General features: G+C 35.3%; 1 protein-coding gene across 1 annotated transcript in view; it reads right to left on the bottom strand.

The window, feature by feature from the left end:
* LOC124641288 (eyes absent homolog 2) overlaps window positions 1-18162 on the bottom strand; it is a 55972-nt gene that overhangs the window by 29477 nt on the left and 8333 nt on the right. The window contains exon 2 of the mRNA XM_047179335.1: window positions 1965-2214. Coding sequence (XP_047035291.1) covers window positions 1965-2042 — 78 coding nt within the window. The 5' untranslated portion in view covers window positions 2043-2214. The remainder of the gene's footprint in view (window positions 1-1964; window positions 2215-18162) is intronic.

The raw sequence follows: 18162 nt of genomic DNA, 5'->3' as shown, positions 1-18162 counted from the left end.
ATTTATTTTTTAAGTTCCCGCATTGTTTATTGTTTGGTTATCGTCATTTGTTTTATGTTTAATGGTTGAGCTTTGAATAGGAACGATGTGATGATTAATATTTCTTTATTGTATCATTAATTTTGTATTTTTATTTATTGCAATTGTATGTAAAATGTTGTAGGGTACCCAATATGCGCACTTTAATAGTTATATTCGCCATTGTTATCATTAAATCACGAATCAATAATTTTGCTGTTGCTGTCATATTATACATATATAATATTTTTTTTAATAATTCATGGTTGATGTTATCTAAGAGATTGTGACTATTATAAAAAGATTAACGGTTAAATAAATAGTTTAGTTTCAACTCACCCTTGGTCTTAACTCACCCGCTCCTTTCTACGCTCATTGATTGCAACTGCTTGGTACTTGCAGTATGTAAAAAAACTATGTGTGACTTATAAATTACAGTGTAAATATACAAATCGAGCGAGTCAAAACTAGAGATAAGTTGATACTAATCCAAACTAATTACGTAACAATTTAATCCACGTATTCAAGTAAAAATGCAATCTTCCTCATTCCCAAAAATTCCACGAATATCTCACATCTCAAAGTAAGTCCGAATTCGATTAAATAAACAAAATGGAGTTAAGCCCAATCGATATAAAGCGCGGGAACTTACAAGTTGTATCGAGAAAGACATCTCGGTCGATAAATCGCGCCATGTTCGGCTATCAACTTGGACAAATTTGTTTTTATTGCTGTTATCTCTGGGTGGCTTTAGTTTTCCTTGCCTTTGCCTTCTATTTGTTTCTTTGTTATAGTATTTTATGTGAACGTGTTATAGGTTAAAAAAATGCCCATTGAATTAATAATATCTCTATTATTTCTGAGTCGATTCATTTTTGTTTCGAACAGCCATCGAAGATTTTGTTTTAAGAACAGTTCACAACTATTAATGTTCTCTATTCGAAACTTGACGTTTTACTAATTTGAATTTCGACTACAGCCATTCGAATGACTTTCGAGAAATACCACCCAGCTTGCTTCGAAGCAACAAAACGGAGTATCTACTTGTAACACGAGTCTTTAATAGACTTATTAAAACTTCCCAGACAGTACCGCGAAATCATTCCGCTCGTCCGTAGCCTAATCATCAAGCAATAAGGCATTGTTACGCGCTAATCTTCATCGCATACCAAAATTAAACGATCAACCATCATGTAAGCCAATACCGCCTCCAAGTTATGAGAGCCTGGTATCAGGTGGCTAACGATCCTCTGTCCCGTAGGTACGTTACGACTTTTTAATGGTCCCCATGAATGGGTAACATGAGATCTGACGCCTCACCATGCTATACCACTTGGAAAACATAAACAGTTTTGTACAATGAGCACAATAAAATTTGGTTTTAGTTACGCTGGACAGATAACGCGGCGAGTATATCCATCATGGCGGCTTGTGCCATAAAGTTCGTCGTGTCACATGGATTGTTTTAATCTCATGTTGTGACATAGATTGGGAAAAGGTAAATCTGTTTTCACATATCTTTTGGGATCTTCTTTTGTCAGCAGAACAAGTTTCAGTTTGAAGGTTTCAAGGCAAAAGAATTTCATGCAAGCGTCATATTAGGAGGCCATTCCGTGCAAACATACTGAGTTAGCAAGCTAAAACTAAATAAAACAAACTAATATATTGTGCAGTGCATTGTTGTGCATTTATACAGAGTGCATTTCGTGATAAGTATACAATATTTTTCAAATCGTACGAACTTTAAAGAACTATATTTTCTACTGAAGTATCTATTTACAGTGAGGATTTCCAAAAATAATTTTCAAATATTGTTTTTTTTTCTGTCCGAAAGTTTGTAACCAAACTCTTTGGTTATCAGGATCTCAGGTCAAAATGGCGGCAACTATTATGCGGAAATGGAAATCCTCACAGGTCGTACGTTTGGTTATCAGAATGCATCTGACCTTTGGCTCTGCGTGGTCCAAGCTGCAGCGTGGGGAGGCACCCCCTCCGAGGTAGCTACACGGCATCAGGGTCACCATTATTTACCCTCGCGGTAATGTCACACACAATGTCACTTTGACAGTTCTTTTGGGGGTAAATAGTTTTTGTGCTGTCATTTTGCGCTTACGGTTCTGTTTTTGAATGGTACACTTTGTCTTTGGTAGGCTGTTTGATTTTGATTAGTTTTTCACAATCCATAGCTTTGATAACCTAGGGAAGAAAATCATAGTAAATCTCTAGAAACACATTCTACTTGAATTTGAAATCATTATTTTATAAAATCTTTTAACTTAAGTTGTGTGTGTGATGTTTCCCAAACAATACAAAAACGTTAGGTAGTCCCCATCATGTGAAGGCCACACGCCAAAAAGTCATAACCAATTATAACGCTTCGTCGGTAGCTAGTTATCGAAAGCCACTTAGTCATCGCCCTACGGTGGTCGAAATAAAAATATATTGAAAAACAAAAAATAAAAAAAATTACACGCATGCCGGACGGACCACCCACGAGGTAATGTCAAACGCTGAACGGCCATGTTCATCAAGTTGTCAAATTGAGTTTGACATAATTGTGAACGAACCTTTTTTGTAGAACCTCATCTGTATGTTGATAATCTGTGGCTTCTGGGCATGTGAATAGATACTTTAGAATACCTACCAATAGTTTTTGTATCAACAGGTATTTAGTATCCGTTAAGAATGTCTAAACATAACCTTTGCAGCTGAAGTATGAAAAACTACATTGGGTTGAACTGAACTTTACTACCTACAAATGATCTGTTAAGAGCTAGAGCGACTCTCCTTATATACCTACAATTATGTGCATCTCCATTTACCTTGCGCGCGCGGTATTAGTTGCTAAATTAAGGAAAATATCACAATATCAAAATAAAGTCCGAAATCGGTAATCAATCACTACTGTCACCAGATCAGCCCCAATCGATCTTTAATTGGGTCTTCAGTCTGTAGCCTATTTTAGATGATAATGGTTAATAGAGAACCCCAATACTTCTGGAATATGTATCTATTATAGTTTTAAAAAGAACCTCGGCTCTTCTCGGATCTTGGTAACTCGTCTTAACATTTCATTTCCCTAATTCAACTTTTTCCTGGTTTAAGTCCAGTGTCCTCCCCTTTAAATAAATATGACAGTGATTACTTTGTATCTACTGCAAATCATTAAATACCTTCCTTATTCCGACATAATTACATACAAGTACAAATGAAAACAGTTTAATCCTAATTTTCATCAAAACCACACAGAATCATTAGGTAAATAAAATTTTCATCTCAAGCAAAGTCGCGGGCGGTCATTAGCGTAAAAATAAAATATTATGAGTCAAGTGTGTTCCTATCACCAGGGGGCTGAACAGTAGCGTAACCTCACTGCGTGAAACGAAACGCCAGGGTGGCCAACGTCATCATAAAATATAGAAGGAAGGTCCTTCGAAATTCCTCATTTGAATTCAAATTGCTTCTGTTTTTCTTTTGATAGCCTTTACATGTTAAGCATTGGTTAAGGTTTTAATGAGTGAGTATTTTTCTTTAGTAGTTTTAGGAAAGCTTAGATTGAAAGTGGCTTTTATTTCTTAATGGAAGAGCTTGTTTGAAACTCACAAGTATGAAAAATAGGTCTCGTAAAACCTACATACATCTATACTAATATTATAAAGAGGAAAACTTTGTTTGTTTGGTTGTAATGAATAGGCTCAAAAACTACTGGACAGTTTTTAAAAATTCTTTCACCATTCGAAAGCTACATTATCCACGAGTAACATGGGCTATATTTTATCCCGGTACGGGCAGTAGTTACCACGGGACGCGGGTGAAACCGCGGGAAAACGGCTAGTACCTAATAACTACATGGAAATATGTTGGTGTTGAAATCATTGCCATGAACATTTATTCCCTACAATCATTTTATTTAAAAAAACAGTGTTGTTTCTATCTTAATAAATATCTATCATGTGTCATACTTATCATTACCCACCATCGTTGACAGCCGATCCCCGTGTATTTTAATACCAATATTTATGTTATTGATTTAATTGATTATTAAATACGTTCTAACAGCCTAAATAGTCGTAATGTCCTAAATTTAATGGACACCATGGCCTGCCCACTTGTGGCCTTTGCCTCTTCGCTACGGGGGGTAAACGCTTCCACGGAACCGTCAAACTGTATTTCCATTGCTTACAAAGTTATATTCTGCATCTTATCTAGTCTTTGTTACTGCAGAATAGAGTTCAAATTGGATTGATGACAAGCTTTTACTAACTTTGTGACAATTTTAAACTTTGACATTCGGAAAAATGAGCCGTGATCCTTACTGTAAGGACTTAAAGACGAAATTGAAATGAGAATCTGTTTCATAGCAGCAAACAGATATGGAATACATCAATTAGATTTAAATATGGAAGAGAATATTTTTATTGGCGATTAAAATAGTTTTTATTCTTGACAATGACCCAAGGAGAATTTAATTGGAAGCATAGACAATTCCTTCGCGCTATAATCTGTATGGGGTAGGGAACGGTAGCGGGGTATCTAGACACACGGCAGTGTGTCCGCCAAGTTCGAGCAAAAAAAGCGACACACCGGCCGTGGGTTATATTACACGAACCATTTCGGGCCAAATTCGACCCCCCTATAATTCAAAATCTATTTTATTTACACATTTCAAAGTAAAATTTCTAGTATCTGTTGAGACCCCCTCACTTATCTAAAATATAAAATTTCATTAATATACCTATTGTAGGTCTTGAGATATTGACGTCAGAAAATCGCTATTTTTACTATACACTCACTGACTGACTCACTGATTCACTGACTCACTCATCAAAAACCTAGACCACTTCCAATGGTCGTATTGACTTGAAATTTGGCATGGAGGTAGGTCTTTATGTCAAGGTAGAGGGAAAAATCTGAAAATGGCCAAGTGTGAGTCGGTTTCAAAATAATGAAGGTGTAAAATACCCAGTGTAAATTTATACCCCTAAGGAACTAAAACGAACTAAATTTATCTATATTTTTATAATATATCTTCGAATGGTCGTACCGATCTGAAATTCGTTACAAAGGTTTGTATTTAGTCAAAGTAAAAATCTGAAAACGGCCAAGTGTGAGTCACTTTCGAAAATAACGAATGTGTAACTTTGATCCACGAACATAATATGCCAAGTAACATCATTAAAAAGTAACTATTTTTAACTGAGGTATGTGTATGGAACTTGGTACTTATTCAGATCTCACTTCTTTTATAGGCGAAGGATTTCCATATTATCGAACTTTTTTGTTCCCTTTAACCTTTAACCTTTCACATTTTTGTTTTGGGTGGGTATAAATTATAACATAGGTATCTAGGTACTGATAAAAAACTTTAGCTATGAACAACAATTCAAATTCTCAAGAATGTTAATTTTTTTATTTCACGGAGAAGACCCTTGCTTGACGCTAGACAAATGACAGTTGTAGAAAATATAGAAATGAATTAAAATTATGCATTGTAAATGTACCTACGCCTACGTACGAGAAAGATGATCTAATCAAAGAGGTTGTTAACATTCCAGAGACAATATACCTACTTCGAGCTTTCATCTTACTTCAAATCAATGCTTCAAACCTAAGAATAAGCATACGGTTCCAATTTCAAACAAACACATCTTCAAATATTGAAAATGTAATGTGTTACCCAGTTCAAATTAGGAATAACAATTCATCAACAACCACGTCAACGGATCAACAAAACACTGTCTATTCGATTCGAATATTCAAACAACTATAAAAAAGTTTATGAATATTCATGTATCGAATAAAACTGGCAAGAACACACTGACGGTCGTGCTCTGTCAGAGCGAGCACTCGAATCGATTATGTGAAGCTGTTTACGGTCGAATTAAAATCAATTGCTTGTATCGCAACCACGGAATGAAGTCCCGTTTAGGCAGATTTAGTGAGATTAGAATCGATTTGCCCTAATCGAGAATCGGTTGATTATTTGAATATTTAAAACAATGAATGTTGAATTATTGTTTGTTAGTTTATGTGCTGGTTTTGTATGGAAATATTCCTGTGAAACCAGTATAAGTGAATATCAAAATTCCAAATCAACGAGGGTCCAAAATGCATATAAGATAAAGTATTTCGAAGACTACAATTACTTAAATGCCTAGAAGCCGTTAATAATAAAACATTAAATCCTACCAACTAACGAATTAGGGCTACAGTCAATATTTATCGAATTAAACATTAACTCCTATTAAATAAAGTAAATAAGGAAGTATTTGACTAGGTATCATTTTAACTAGGGCTGCCATCCGTCCGGGTTTCCCCGGATTTGTCCTTGTTTGGAGGCCGTCCGGGGGCCGTCCGGGCGGGGTTTCAAGAAGTGTCCGGGGAAAACCCGGACACGTTTCATGTAAGGAAGCATATCATTGAATTTGAGTATATGTTAATAGTAAAGGGATTACAAATTAGGTTCGGGGGAAAAATGCGATTTACGCCAAATGTCCGGGTTTTTTAAATGTTTGTCCGGGTTTGGCGAAATTCGAGATGGCAGCCCTAATTTTAACATACAAATTACCATCACTGTCTATCCAACTACAAACAATTCTGCTATCTTTAAAAACGACATTTTTATACGAGAACACACATTATTGTTGTTCGTAGCATGTAAACATAAATATAACAAGCATACAACATGTTTCTATATGACAAGTACCAAGCCCTAAAGATCGGCCCGACCGGTCCGACTCGATAACATCGACAACTTGAATATTAGGCATAAATTAATCGATTATAATCGACTACGTTGAGGCAAAGGGATTTTTAGTAATTTGGAATAATGTCCGAGAATTCTTCCCGCGAAATTATTACCAACTAATAATTATATAATAAAGAGATTTGTTTGTATTCTAAAAGCTCTGAAACTATTTCAACCATTCGAAAATTATTTCACTGCTGGGAAGCTACATTATTCCCGAGTAACATCCCTACTAATATTATAAATGCGAAAGTAACTCTATCTGTTAGGCTTTCACTGAACTGATTTTAATAAAATTTGGTAAAGAGATAGAGTTGACCTTGAGAAAGAACATAGGATAGTTTTTATCCCGGACTTTTGAAGAGTTCTCTTGGAAACGCGATATAACCGGAATCCACGCGGGCGAAGCCGCGGGCGGAAGCTAATAGGCTATATTTTATCCCGGTACGGGCAGTAGTTCCCCCGGGACGCTGCCTGGTGAAACCGCGAGGAAACAGAAGCTAGTAATAATGTGTAAGTGTGAGTGCGAGAAGTCATGTCTAAGTTCCTACTTATTTCTGTATTTTCATAGTAATGACGTTGCTTAAAATTAATTGATTGAAGAAAATTTGCTGATTCAGCAGGTACATTATTTGACGTTCTTTGTTATATGAGAAGTAGGTAACTTCTAGATTTTAATGTTATTGTTTACTAGGATATTAAAAATAACTACAATGATTATGTAACGTGATGAATGAATTTTCTTCCCTTATACATACTTCGAAATCTTTTGAGTTCCAATATGAGAAGAGGCCTTTGCCCTGCAAGTAGACAATTGAAAGCCTTTATGATAATAATGTTTACACCTTAGCTGTTCTTTTTTTATTGGTAGGTAAGTAATCCTAGTGTTTAAAAAAACCTGAAAATCCCAGTTAAGTAGCACGTCAAAATATAAGACGGTATGTACTATGTTTGAAACTGCGTTTTACCTTGTAAAGTTACCATATCATAATTTTTGTAAAGATACAATTAAAAAAAAGAACATCCCGATTTCTACTACACTCATTTAATCAGTGATACCAATGATCATTATTTACCAAACAATATGATTATTGGCAATATTCCTTCGTACTTACAACTTGACAAACTTCATTTCCATATTATAATTTTGGATCTGAAATCACCAATTGAAAGCAATAATGATACGCCTCGTTATTTTTTATTTCGATAAACAGGAGTTTTGTACTGATAACCATAATTTGTATGTGTTATGTTTGTCTTTAGTACCGGGTCAATCCGAGATTCTCATTTTGAAGTTGGTAACAAATAATTAGTGAGAGGTCGGAATGTAATGCATATTGTCATAATTAAAGGTCTTAAAGGTAAGTTATGAAATTTTTTTCGGGATTATTTGGTTAAAATTCAAATAATTGATTTGAGCTCAAAATTGTTTCAGCAACAAAGCTCGAGTTATTAGGTAGTTTAGTATTCCTTAGCACGATTGAAAATCATCCTCCGAGCCTTTTTCCCAACTATGTTGGGGTCGGCTTGCAGTCTAACCGGATGTAGCTGGGTACCAGTGCTTTACAAGGAGCGACTGCCCTATTTGACCCCCTCAACCCAGTTACCCGGGCAACCCAATACCCCTTGGTTAGACTGGTTTCTGACTTACTGGCTTCTGACTACCCGTAACGACTGCCAAGGATGTTCAATGATAGCCAAACAATAAGTTACCTACACGTTACGTCAGATACTTAAGCATTCTTTGTAGACGCTGATTACCTACTGCAAAGCAAATCTTAGTACATACTACCATACCTTCGTCAGAGATTTCCTACGTAATCGCTTGCTGGGTCAGGTGGATGCACGTATGTTAAATAAATAAATAAAAATAAATATGCAACGGTGCATTCAGACAAACGATGGCCACAACAATTTGTGCGTCACAAACTGTTTTTTTATGAACTGTAAATCGTTGCGTATTTGGAAATAAGTAGAAAAAACCTACAAGAATAGCAATATTATAAAAATGTTGTTTGGCTGTTTGATTAAAATCTTTAATTACGATATACATAACTGAAAAAAAAGGACAGAATAGAGCGATAGACACCTTTCGTATGTAATCCTTACGGGATATGGGCGAAATTTCGGGGGGGTCTGTACAAATATAATTTTATTTCTGTATAAGATTGAAGGAGATTTGACAATGTTTCAGTTATCTACTGTAAGGATTATACTATCGTAACTTCCTTGTTGCGGAAAAAAATGCGTTTTTTAAATCAATAGTTCAATCGATTAATTTAATAGTCTGCATTTTAAGTAACTTCCACATTATATAAATGTTTGTAAATATTCTCACGGTTTAATATTCTATCCTTAGACATTATTTTTATCAAGTTTAAACTGTATTTACATTTTACAGCCTAAATAAACCGAGGTCAATCCCACGGATATTTTTTCAACCAGATTCTGATTCTAATTAATCGAATGTATCTAACTTTATGATTATTAAAATCAGCGTGCGAATAATCTAGCCTTTTTGCATCCAATATGGCTGCCGTTAATATAGCTTGTGAATAAAAACCGGCCAAGTGCGAGTCGAAATCGCGCACGAAAGGTTCCGTACCATTATTTAGAAAATGGGCAAAAAAATCACATTTGTTATATGAGAGCCCCCCAAAATATTTAGTTTTCAGTATTTGTTGTTATAGCGGCAACAGAAATACATCATCTGTGAAAATTTCAGCTCTCTAAACCAGCCGTTCCCAAATGGGGTTCCGCGGAACCCTGAGGTTCCGTGACAGGCCCTCAGGGGTTCCGTGGAAAATTCAAGATTTCCATATGGTAAATCTTTTCACTTTTGACAATATTATATTATATTATATTATTATATTATATTATTATTCATTTTCAATAAAATTGTTTTAAATATTGCATTCCAAAATTCCATTTTGGCACCATGTAGGTTGGTACCAATCGGGAGTGTAAGTCTCGTACTTTCCCGACAAGTGGCGGGGGAAGGCCACGGCAGCAGATAATTAAATTCCGTTTTTTAACAAATTGTAGATTAACTTGATACCTCCAGGTCTTCGGCAATCGGCAAAAGTAGGTAGCGAGGCTTATTTCATCGCCAGGATTATACGTTTTCATACATTTGACAGGACGTGAAATGAAACGGCATACGAGTATTTCCAGTGGCTATTTTTACCATGAATCAAAGTGTGACATTATTTCCAATTTTTGCACCTCCGCGAATCCGAAAATTTCGCGCTCGCTTCGCTCGCGACTCCATGTTACGTGTGATGCTTTTAGGTTCGTTTCATTGCTCAAGTATCCAACACCGAAAAAATTTCGCGCTCTTGCGTCGAGTTTTCCTTTGATGTTTATTTATTATTCCTCTGGTTCAGAAAAAGCAATAGCGCTTTCTTCGCTAGCTGCTTATTCATTTGCATTTGCTTTTTTTGTGGATTGTACTTTTTGAGACCTTATTAATTTACAGTGGTTTTGTTTATTTTGTGTAGGTACTTAAACTAAAAAAAATTCGCGCTCGCTTCGCTCGCGATACCGGCTACCACTGAATGTCTTTCAATGCTAGCGGGTGCTTGGAACTTCTTCTTTTAGTTAAAAAAAATCGCGCTCGCTTGCCTCGCACCTGTACAAACCCAATCTATTTCTTTTTGCGTTTACTTTGTCAGTCTTCAAACTGAAAACTATTCACATAATACACAAAGTCAAGGGCGGCTAAATTGTTTTCTGGCCCTTGTGGCAGATAGGTAGCCATGCTACGCCTGAGTATAATGAATATGTCTCTAACCATATAACCATTTGGTGCGCTACCACACGCCACGAGCCGTACCTAAGTGTATTTACGTTTTTAGTTTACTTCTTACTTAAGGTAAGGTTCCGCCGAAAAATGGTGAAACGAAAAGGGTTCCGAAGCCAAAAGAATTCGGGAACCGCTGCTCTAAACTATCACGGTTCATGAGATACAGTCTGTTAACAGACGGACGGACGGACAGAGGAGCGAAAACAATAGGGTCCCGTGGATACGGAACCCTAATGAAACATTCATATTGCGGTCAGATTTTGGTCAAAATAGACATGCATGGGAAGATTGACAGATAATAGTCATTTGTGGTCAATTTTCCGATTGAATTGATCAGTGATTGGCTACTGATACTTGGATGTCAAATTCAAGTACCAAGGTCACATGGCAGCGAAGAGGTTTTTTATTCGCTGTGTCAGCGCTATTATAAATACATTTTTGTTGAATGAATTTTGTTGTAATGACGTAGGTACCTTGTCCTTGTGTGTACCCTACGTTGTGTTTACTTGTAAAGCACATTTTTTTGTTGTCGTGTAAAACTTATGTAAGTACGCATTTGTACAAGTTTTTCATAATCCCTTTAATTTTTTTTTTTTAAATAAGTAGTCGTTGCTTGTAACTTTTCCGCGTATTAGACATACCTATCTAATTACGAAAATGGTGTAAGTATCAAAGTTGTTACAAATTAAGGTACCAGGTAAGGTACTAAGGGTTTCAAGACTGTCAAAAGCGGTCATATTCTAACCACATACACGATTTTACACCTATCTCATAAAAGTCATACTGGATTAAAATAAACACTAGTAGGTACCTGTTTTTACATAGCTACTCTTAACGCGGTTATTACATGTAAAAAGAATACCCAGATATATTAAAAAAGACTTCTCTTCTTGGCACTAAATTGTACTGAAAGTATCTCTAAAATAATCGGATTATGAAAAAAAAAACATTAATAAAAGCAATATAATACTCCCTATTGATGACAACTGATATTAAAAATGACTACTATTTACCCAAATAGGCATAATCTAACAGAAAAAATAATATTATATTTTATTTCATAACATGTTATCATAGACATTATTTCGACTCATTTATTATTTACACTTCAATAAATGCTTATAATAATATCTTAAAATAAATTATTCTGTATAGACGTAATAAAAGTAGAGTTAAAATTATATTTTTATTGCTTTGGCAAAGTACGGGAATAGGTTATGGTAGGTAGGTACCTATTTTCTTTTTTTATGATGCGATGTGTATCTCGAAAATGTTGTAACAACCTCTTTATTATTGCTCAGGATATTAAAGCTCTGCGTGTTTATGTCGCCCTAGTAGTTAATTCAATAAGTACGTGTAAAATAATCGTTTAGATAAATTAAATTTATTTATGCTCATGTGATTCATGTTGAGCAATTTAGGTATATTTTAATTATGCTTTTTTTTATATTGCGCCTTACATTATGTTACCTATCGTAACTATCTTTTAAAATTCAATTAGGTACTAGACTACCGAATTATAATTTAGTTAAAATTGTATTTTGGGCCGAATATTATTTAACTAAATTGGTGACCGTTAAAAAGCCCTCAAAGCTTCGTTCTTCCATGATAAAAATACACATCAATTATCAAATCTAAATAAAATCTTTACATTAGAACTACATACCTAAAAAAAACATAATAAAAATACGGCATACATTGGCAACGTACACGAAAATTCTTTTCCCAACGAAATGCCAACGATATCTCCTTCCCATTCTATCTCGGTGGATCCGTTAATATTCCCTAACAATTTGACAGCTGGTTCATCTTTCTGTCTCGGTCGATCGCCCCGCCCCCCGGACACGCCCCTTCCGTACCAGAATGGAATATCTGGTAATGGAACAATAGAATTGGGTAGAAGGGAACCTTTGGATGGTACAGAATGGAGGGTGTACCTTTTTATCATGTGCATATTTGTTGTTTGGGATGATATCCGGATGTTTTTTTGCTCATTTTTTTTTGTCTGTATGTAAAATAATTGCAAGCTGCTAAATTAAACTGGTTTAGTACATTATTTTTAAAGGACAATGCCGGATTTTGTATGGACCCTGTCCCCACCCACCAACAGACTTGAAACTAGTGTCATCGGAAGCGCATCCTTCGATAGATCATGATTATCAAAACGATTTACTCCAAATGTATGGGGTTTTGGAAATACACGACATTTTAGTGTCCGTAATAATCAATTAACTTCAAGTTTGTTAACCAATTACTCGGAGTTGCGTGGACCGATTTTGATTATTTTTGTTTTAATGCAAAGAACGTGCTTCAACGTTAGTTCGATATAATTTTCAACGGGATCTTTTTAGCAACTTTTGAGTTATCACCGGTTCGAATGATAATTGGTTTAATGATTTTGTATGGACCTTTACTGACTCCAACAGAGTTGAACCTAGTGTCATCAGAAGCGCCTTTTCTGATAGATATTTTTTTACTATGACGACATACTCCAAATGTTTAGGGTTTAAGATATATTCGACATTTTAGTATCCACAATTAACGTAACGTTAGGCTAGGTTACTAGGTGTATAAAGCAATTACTCAAGACTAAGCCGATTCTGATTATCATTTTTTGTTGGACAGAAACTACCTCAAGTGTGTCCCATTAAAGTTTCATCCAGAACTGACTAATAATTTTTTGAGGATACGGGAAAACTGTGGTAAACCTAACCCAGTTTGATACTTAGTTAATAGTTTAGTTACGACCATAACTAACTTATTGAAATAAATAAATAAAATATTTTAAAACAAACCCATATTTTATATGATCTCAGAAATATATAAATCCAAAAAAAAAAAAACTAAACGGTTAAGGAATAGCTGAATGGTTAAGCTACCCAACTGACAATCGCTCTCTTAAAACATTGGTATTAGGTGGCATCCTGTTGGGCTGGAAGCTAACTCCAATATAATTGGATAAAGGCTGGGCAAGTGGTAAACAAATAGTAAAAAATATTATAACTTTAAGAAACTAATAATGTCTGTGTCACTTGAGTTTTATGACGAAGCATTTCGAAAATAAAAGTCCATATTATGCATAAAATGACAATTGTATAACAATAAGAAGCATCTGATAATTTTTAGTCATCAATCCAATAACTTTATTTTATACCGGTTGAGTTTAACAGAATGATTAAAGAAATCGAAAGTCAAAGAAACAAACTCAAAAACTGCTGGTCAGTTCTCGATTCAAGTTGTGTAACACCATCCTTGAAGTAATCTTTCGTTGTGTAAAAAAAAATAATCAGCATTGTCTACTCAAATCTAGGTAGGTAGTCGGTGAAAAACCCGAACGGATTCGATTATGTATGGAATGAAATGTCTTATAGTTCCTAATACCCATACATTCGGAGAACGTCACCATAGTAAGAAATGATCTGTCAAATGAGGCGCTTCTGATGACACCAGGTTCAACTCTGTTGGAGGTGATGAAGGTTTCCTTACGACATCCTACATTGCCTCTTCAAACCGATTATTTTAACTGGAAAATAAAATGGGACTAGCTTTGAGATAGTTTGTCTAGATAAAATAAATATATTTCAAAATCGGTAAACGCAACTTCGAGCAATTGGTTAACAAACTTGAAGTAAATTGATTATTAAGGATAATAAAATGTCGTATATTTCCAAAACCCCATACATTTGGAGTAAATCGTTATGATAATCATAATCCATCAAAGGATGCGCTTTCGATGACACTAGTTTCAAGTCTGTTGGTGGTGGTGAAGGTGTCCTTATGACATCCTACATTGCCTCTTCAAACCAATTATTTTAACTGATGATAACTCAAAAATTGCTTAAAAGATCTTGATGAAAATAAAATCGGACTAGCTTTGAGATAGTTTCTCTACATACAAAAAATAGATTTCAAAATCGGTCCACGCAACTCCGAGTAATTGGTTCACAAACTTGAAGTTAATTGATTATTAAGGATACTGAATTGTCTTATAGTTCCTAAACCCCATATTTTTGGAATATGTCTCCATAATAAGAAATGATCTACTAAATGAGGCGCATCCAATGACACCTAGTTGAACTCTGTTGGAGGTGGTTAAGGTGTCCTTACGAAGTACTACACTGTCTCTTCAAACCGATCATTGAAACTGATGATAACTCAAAAACTGCTTAAAAGATCTTGATGAAAATTAAATTAGACTAACTTTGAGATAGATTTTTTAAAATAAAAATAAAAAAATCAAAATCGGTCCACCCAACTCTGAGTAATTGGCTAACAAACTTGAAGTTAATTGATTTTTAAGGATACTAAATTGTCTTATAGTTCCTAAACCCCATACTTTTGGAATATGTCTCCATAGTAAGAAATGATCTACTAAATGAGGCGCATCTAATGACACTACTTTCAAGTCTGTTGGTGGGTGGGGACGTTTTTAGGCATTGTCCTTTGCAATCTTTTAATACCGGATAGGCCTCGGAAGAGATGGCGGGATGACCTAGACGCCTACAACCCTGATTGGTGAAGACAAAATGGGGAGGCCTTTGCCTAGCAATGGAAAAATTCAGGCTAAGAAAAATAAAATGTATTATATTAGTGCGCGTCACGCAAAAATAGCCTGCAGAAGCCCAGAAATGGGACGCGCTTTGTCTAAGACCGCAAAGCCAGCAGTTTTAAATAAATAAATCGGTCTAACGTGGGTCTCGTGGTAAGTAGTCAAAAAATAATTGCTACACGACGGATCGTTCGAACTTTACGAGTTTTTCAAAATAATTCTCTAATCACAAGAATAAAATTGTATGAACGATTTTTTGGGAACCCGAAAGCACTGAATTTGGATTACGTTATGGCAAAAGTTTTGGCAATTGAATAGTTTTTACTCAGTAGCCTCACTCTTGCCAAATCAAACCTGGTTGGTAAGACCGACGACAGCGACGCAATCGTATATTTTTTATAATGATTTCTGACCCATTCTCAACCAAACCAAGTGCACCATCAATCTAAAATTAAATAAACATGAACCCAGAGATCAGCATTTGCAAGCCAACACAAAACAATCATGGCGGCGCCAGCAATGTTCCATTTCCATTATTATTTCTGACATTCAAAACCGTAACAATAAATAGAACTAAATCTTATAAGGCTCGATTGATTTATCGATATTGATATTCTGTATCGATTTGCTCAGTAATCGTGTAGGAAAGCCATTCGAGTTTGCCTGTCCTAGACTGTTGTCTCCCGAAATGGACTAGGGCGCCATAGGTTGGTAGAGGATTAATATTACTGTGGAATGTAGGCGTCTATATAGTGTCACAATCAATGGAGTGAAATAATGTACTTATCGCTCGCTTTTCCCGAAGGATTAGGCTGCGGAGTTTATCAATGGGGTAGGAAACTATACAATATTACGTCCACAATTTGCCGTAGTTACATTATGAAATAGGGATTTTTAAGGTACTGAAGTTGATCATAAAAATAGAGATCATAAATCGAATCAACGCAAATTGTAGAGTAACTATTACAGACCATCAAGGAACACGTTATACTATAGGTATCTTTTATTTCATGAGTATGTAGACGATGATGATGATGATGATGAATAAGAGTGTTCTACCAATTTTGTAACTAATCAACTTCAATCTACAATTCAAGCAGTATCTTTTAAGAAGAATGGACAACAAAATAAATGATGTAGAAGTCCATAACCCCAAAAAATTGCAGTGGGAGACGACGGCGACGAAACTACCTAGTTCTCCATAATTTTAGACGATTTTGGTCTTCATTAAAACAAAGATAATAAGCTGAATCGATCGTCATAACATTTCTCATGGAGACAGCAAGAAAGTTGACACAAGAATTTTAGTATAGGATCATTCCGATCATTCTTAGTCCGCGCATGGCGTAATTTGCTCAGGGTGCTAGTTGAATTGTAACAAACAACTATTTGAGCATTAGAGCTCGAGATTTGAATACAAATTCACGACAGCATAAAATAAACGTACCTATGTTTTATTTTAAAATTCAGCTCAAAATAATAGCGTTTTGTACATATTTCTAGGCAACAATGTCGTTATCTGCGCCTCAATCTAAAGTCTGCTTTCAATTGAAATACAGATTTGCAACTTAACTAAGTTGCTTCACTATAACTTTAGTGGGAACACTTGGATTATGCGAAATTGTTAAAGTTATTGCTGTATGTTGGAATAAGTTTCTGTCGACAACTGGTTTCTGCGTTTATGTATTTACTCACTCTAGGGCTTTTGCAAGCTAGATATTTTCTCTCTCTACGTTGGATTAATCATTGTTGAGTCGAGTGACATCAAAAATCTAGGTACCTTATACTCTTGATTAACTTAGGTGTTTTTATACTTATTTCATACATACTTTTTTATTTTAAGGTTCATATGTAAGATTTGGTTGTTCCTGGTTGATAGCAAATAAGCACGCTTTTGCAAGGACCTTCTTCTTCTTCTTTCGTGTCGATGACATGTCTTATAGTGAGACTACACTTTGTCAGCCCAATATTGCAAGGGCCTAAGGTCTGGGTGTACATTTATCAAAATGGTAATCAATTTGAAGAATATTTACTACGTTTACAATTTTTTTGCTTACTCGTTGCACTACCTCTGGAACGAAGTACTAGGCAATCACAACCTGCTAGGCGTTGCACGAAATGTTTACATTACCGAGCCCATATCAAGCAAGACACCTAACGCTTACAACTTATGCTCGCCTGGTGGTCGCGAAACGCCGATCGTGATGATGTCACTATTTTGCAACGAAGTAAATACCTCCTAGTACGATTTGTGGGGTTTGACTCACAAAGTTATGGGCGGCTCTCTATGATACGTGATCCCCTTGTACATATTTTGGGTAGTGTTACATACCTACAATAATATATAGGTCTACGTGACTATTGTTTTAATTTTAAGAGGAACTTGGACTTGTAATAATTTACAGATCCGAAAGAAGTAAAGAAATACATGGGCATATCCGCAGGGTTTGAATGCCCCACGCAATATGAAGTAAGTAATATTGTTCCTGAATAATATAAGCACAGGATTAGAACAATCACTTTATTCTTGAATTATTCTGAATCATAGCTATTGCATGATTTTCAACCTCCCACGTGAAACTCTATTGTGTGATTTGTGATTGCGTTAAATCAAGTCAATTTAAATCTTTGTTGTGTACTCAAACGATTGAGCATTTAAAGTCACTACAAAGGCTATGTTAAAACTAACGATAAAACTGTCATCAAATAAACCGATATTACTAAAATAGTTTGAATACATGTAGCTAATTTTACACTAATCCTATTCTAATTCGAACTTGCTTATGAAATAGATCAAGATATAAAAGGCATGTCTACAAAAAAGTTTCTACGCTATGAATCAGATGCGACGATAACTAGCCATGTTGAAAGGGACCCAGATCTTTATCACTGTTGAAGACTCGACCTCTTACACATTTTTGGGAGCCTAGTACATTGTATGAATTTATAATTTGTATAGTTGAACGTATGGGACAAATGGGTGGTAGAAAAAAAAGAAACATGGTTTTTGTGTAGCGATTTGAAAGGATCATAAATATAGCT

This window comes from Helicoverpa zea, chromosome 22 (genome assembly GCF_022581195.2).
Source record: "Helicoverpa zea isolate HzStark_Cry1AcR chromosome 22, ilHelZeax1.1, whole genome shotgun sequence".
Lineage (NCBI taxonomy): Eukaryota > Metazoa > Arthropoda > Insecta > Lepidoptera > Noctuidae > Helicoverpa > Helicoverpa zea.
The sequence above is the reverse complement of the archived record's forward strand: the minus strand, read 5'-3'. Positions and strand labels throughout refer to the sequence as shown.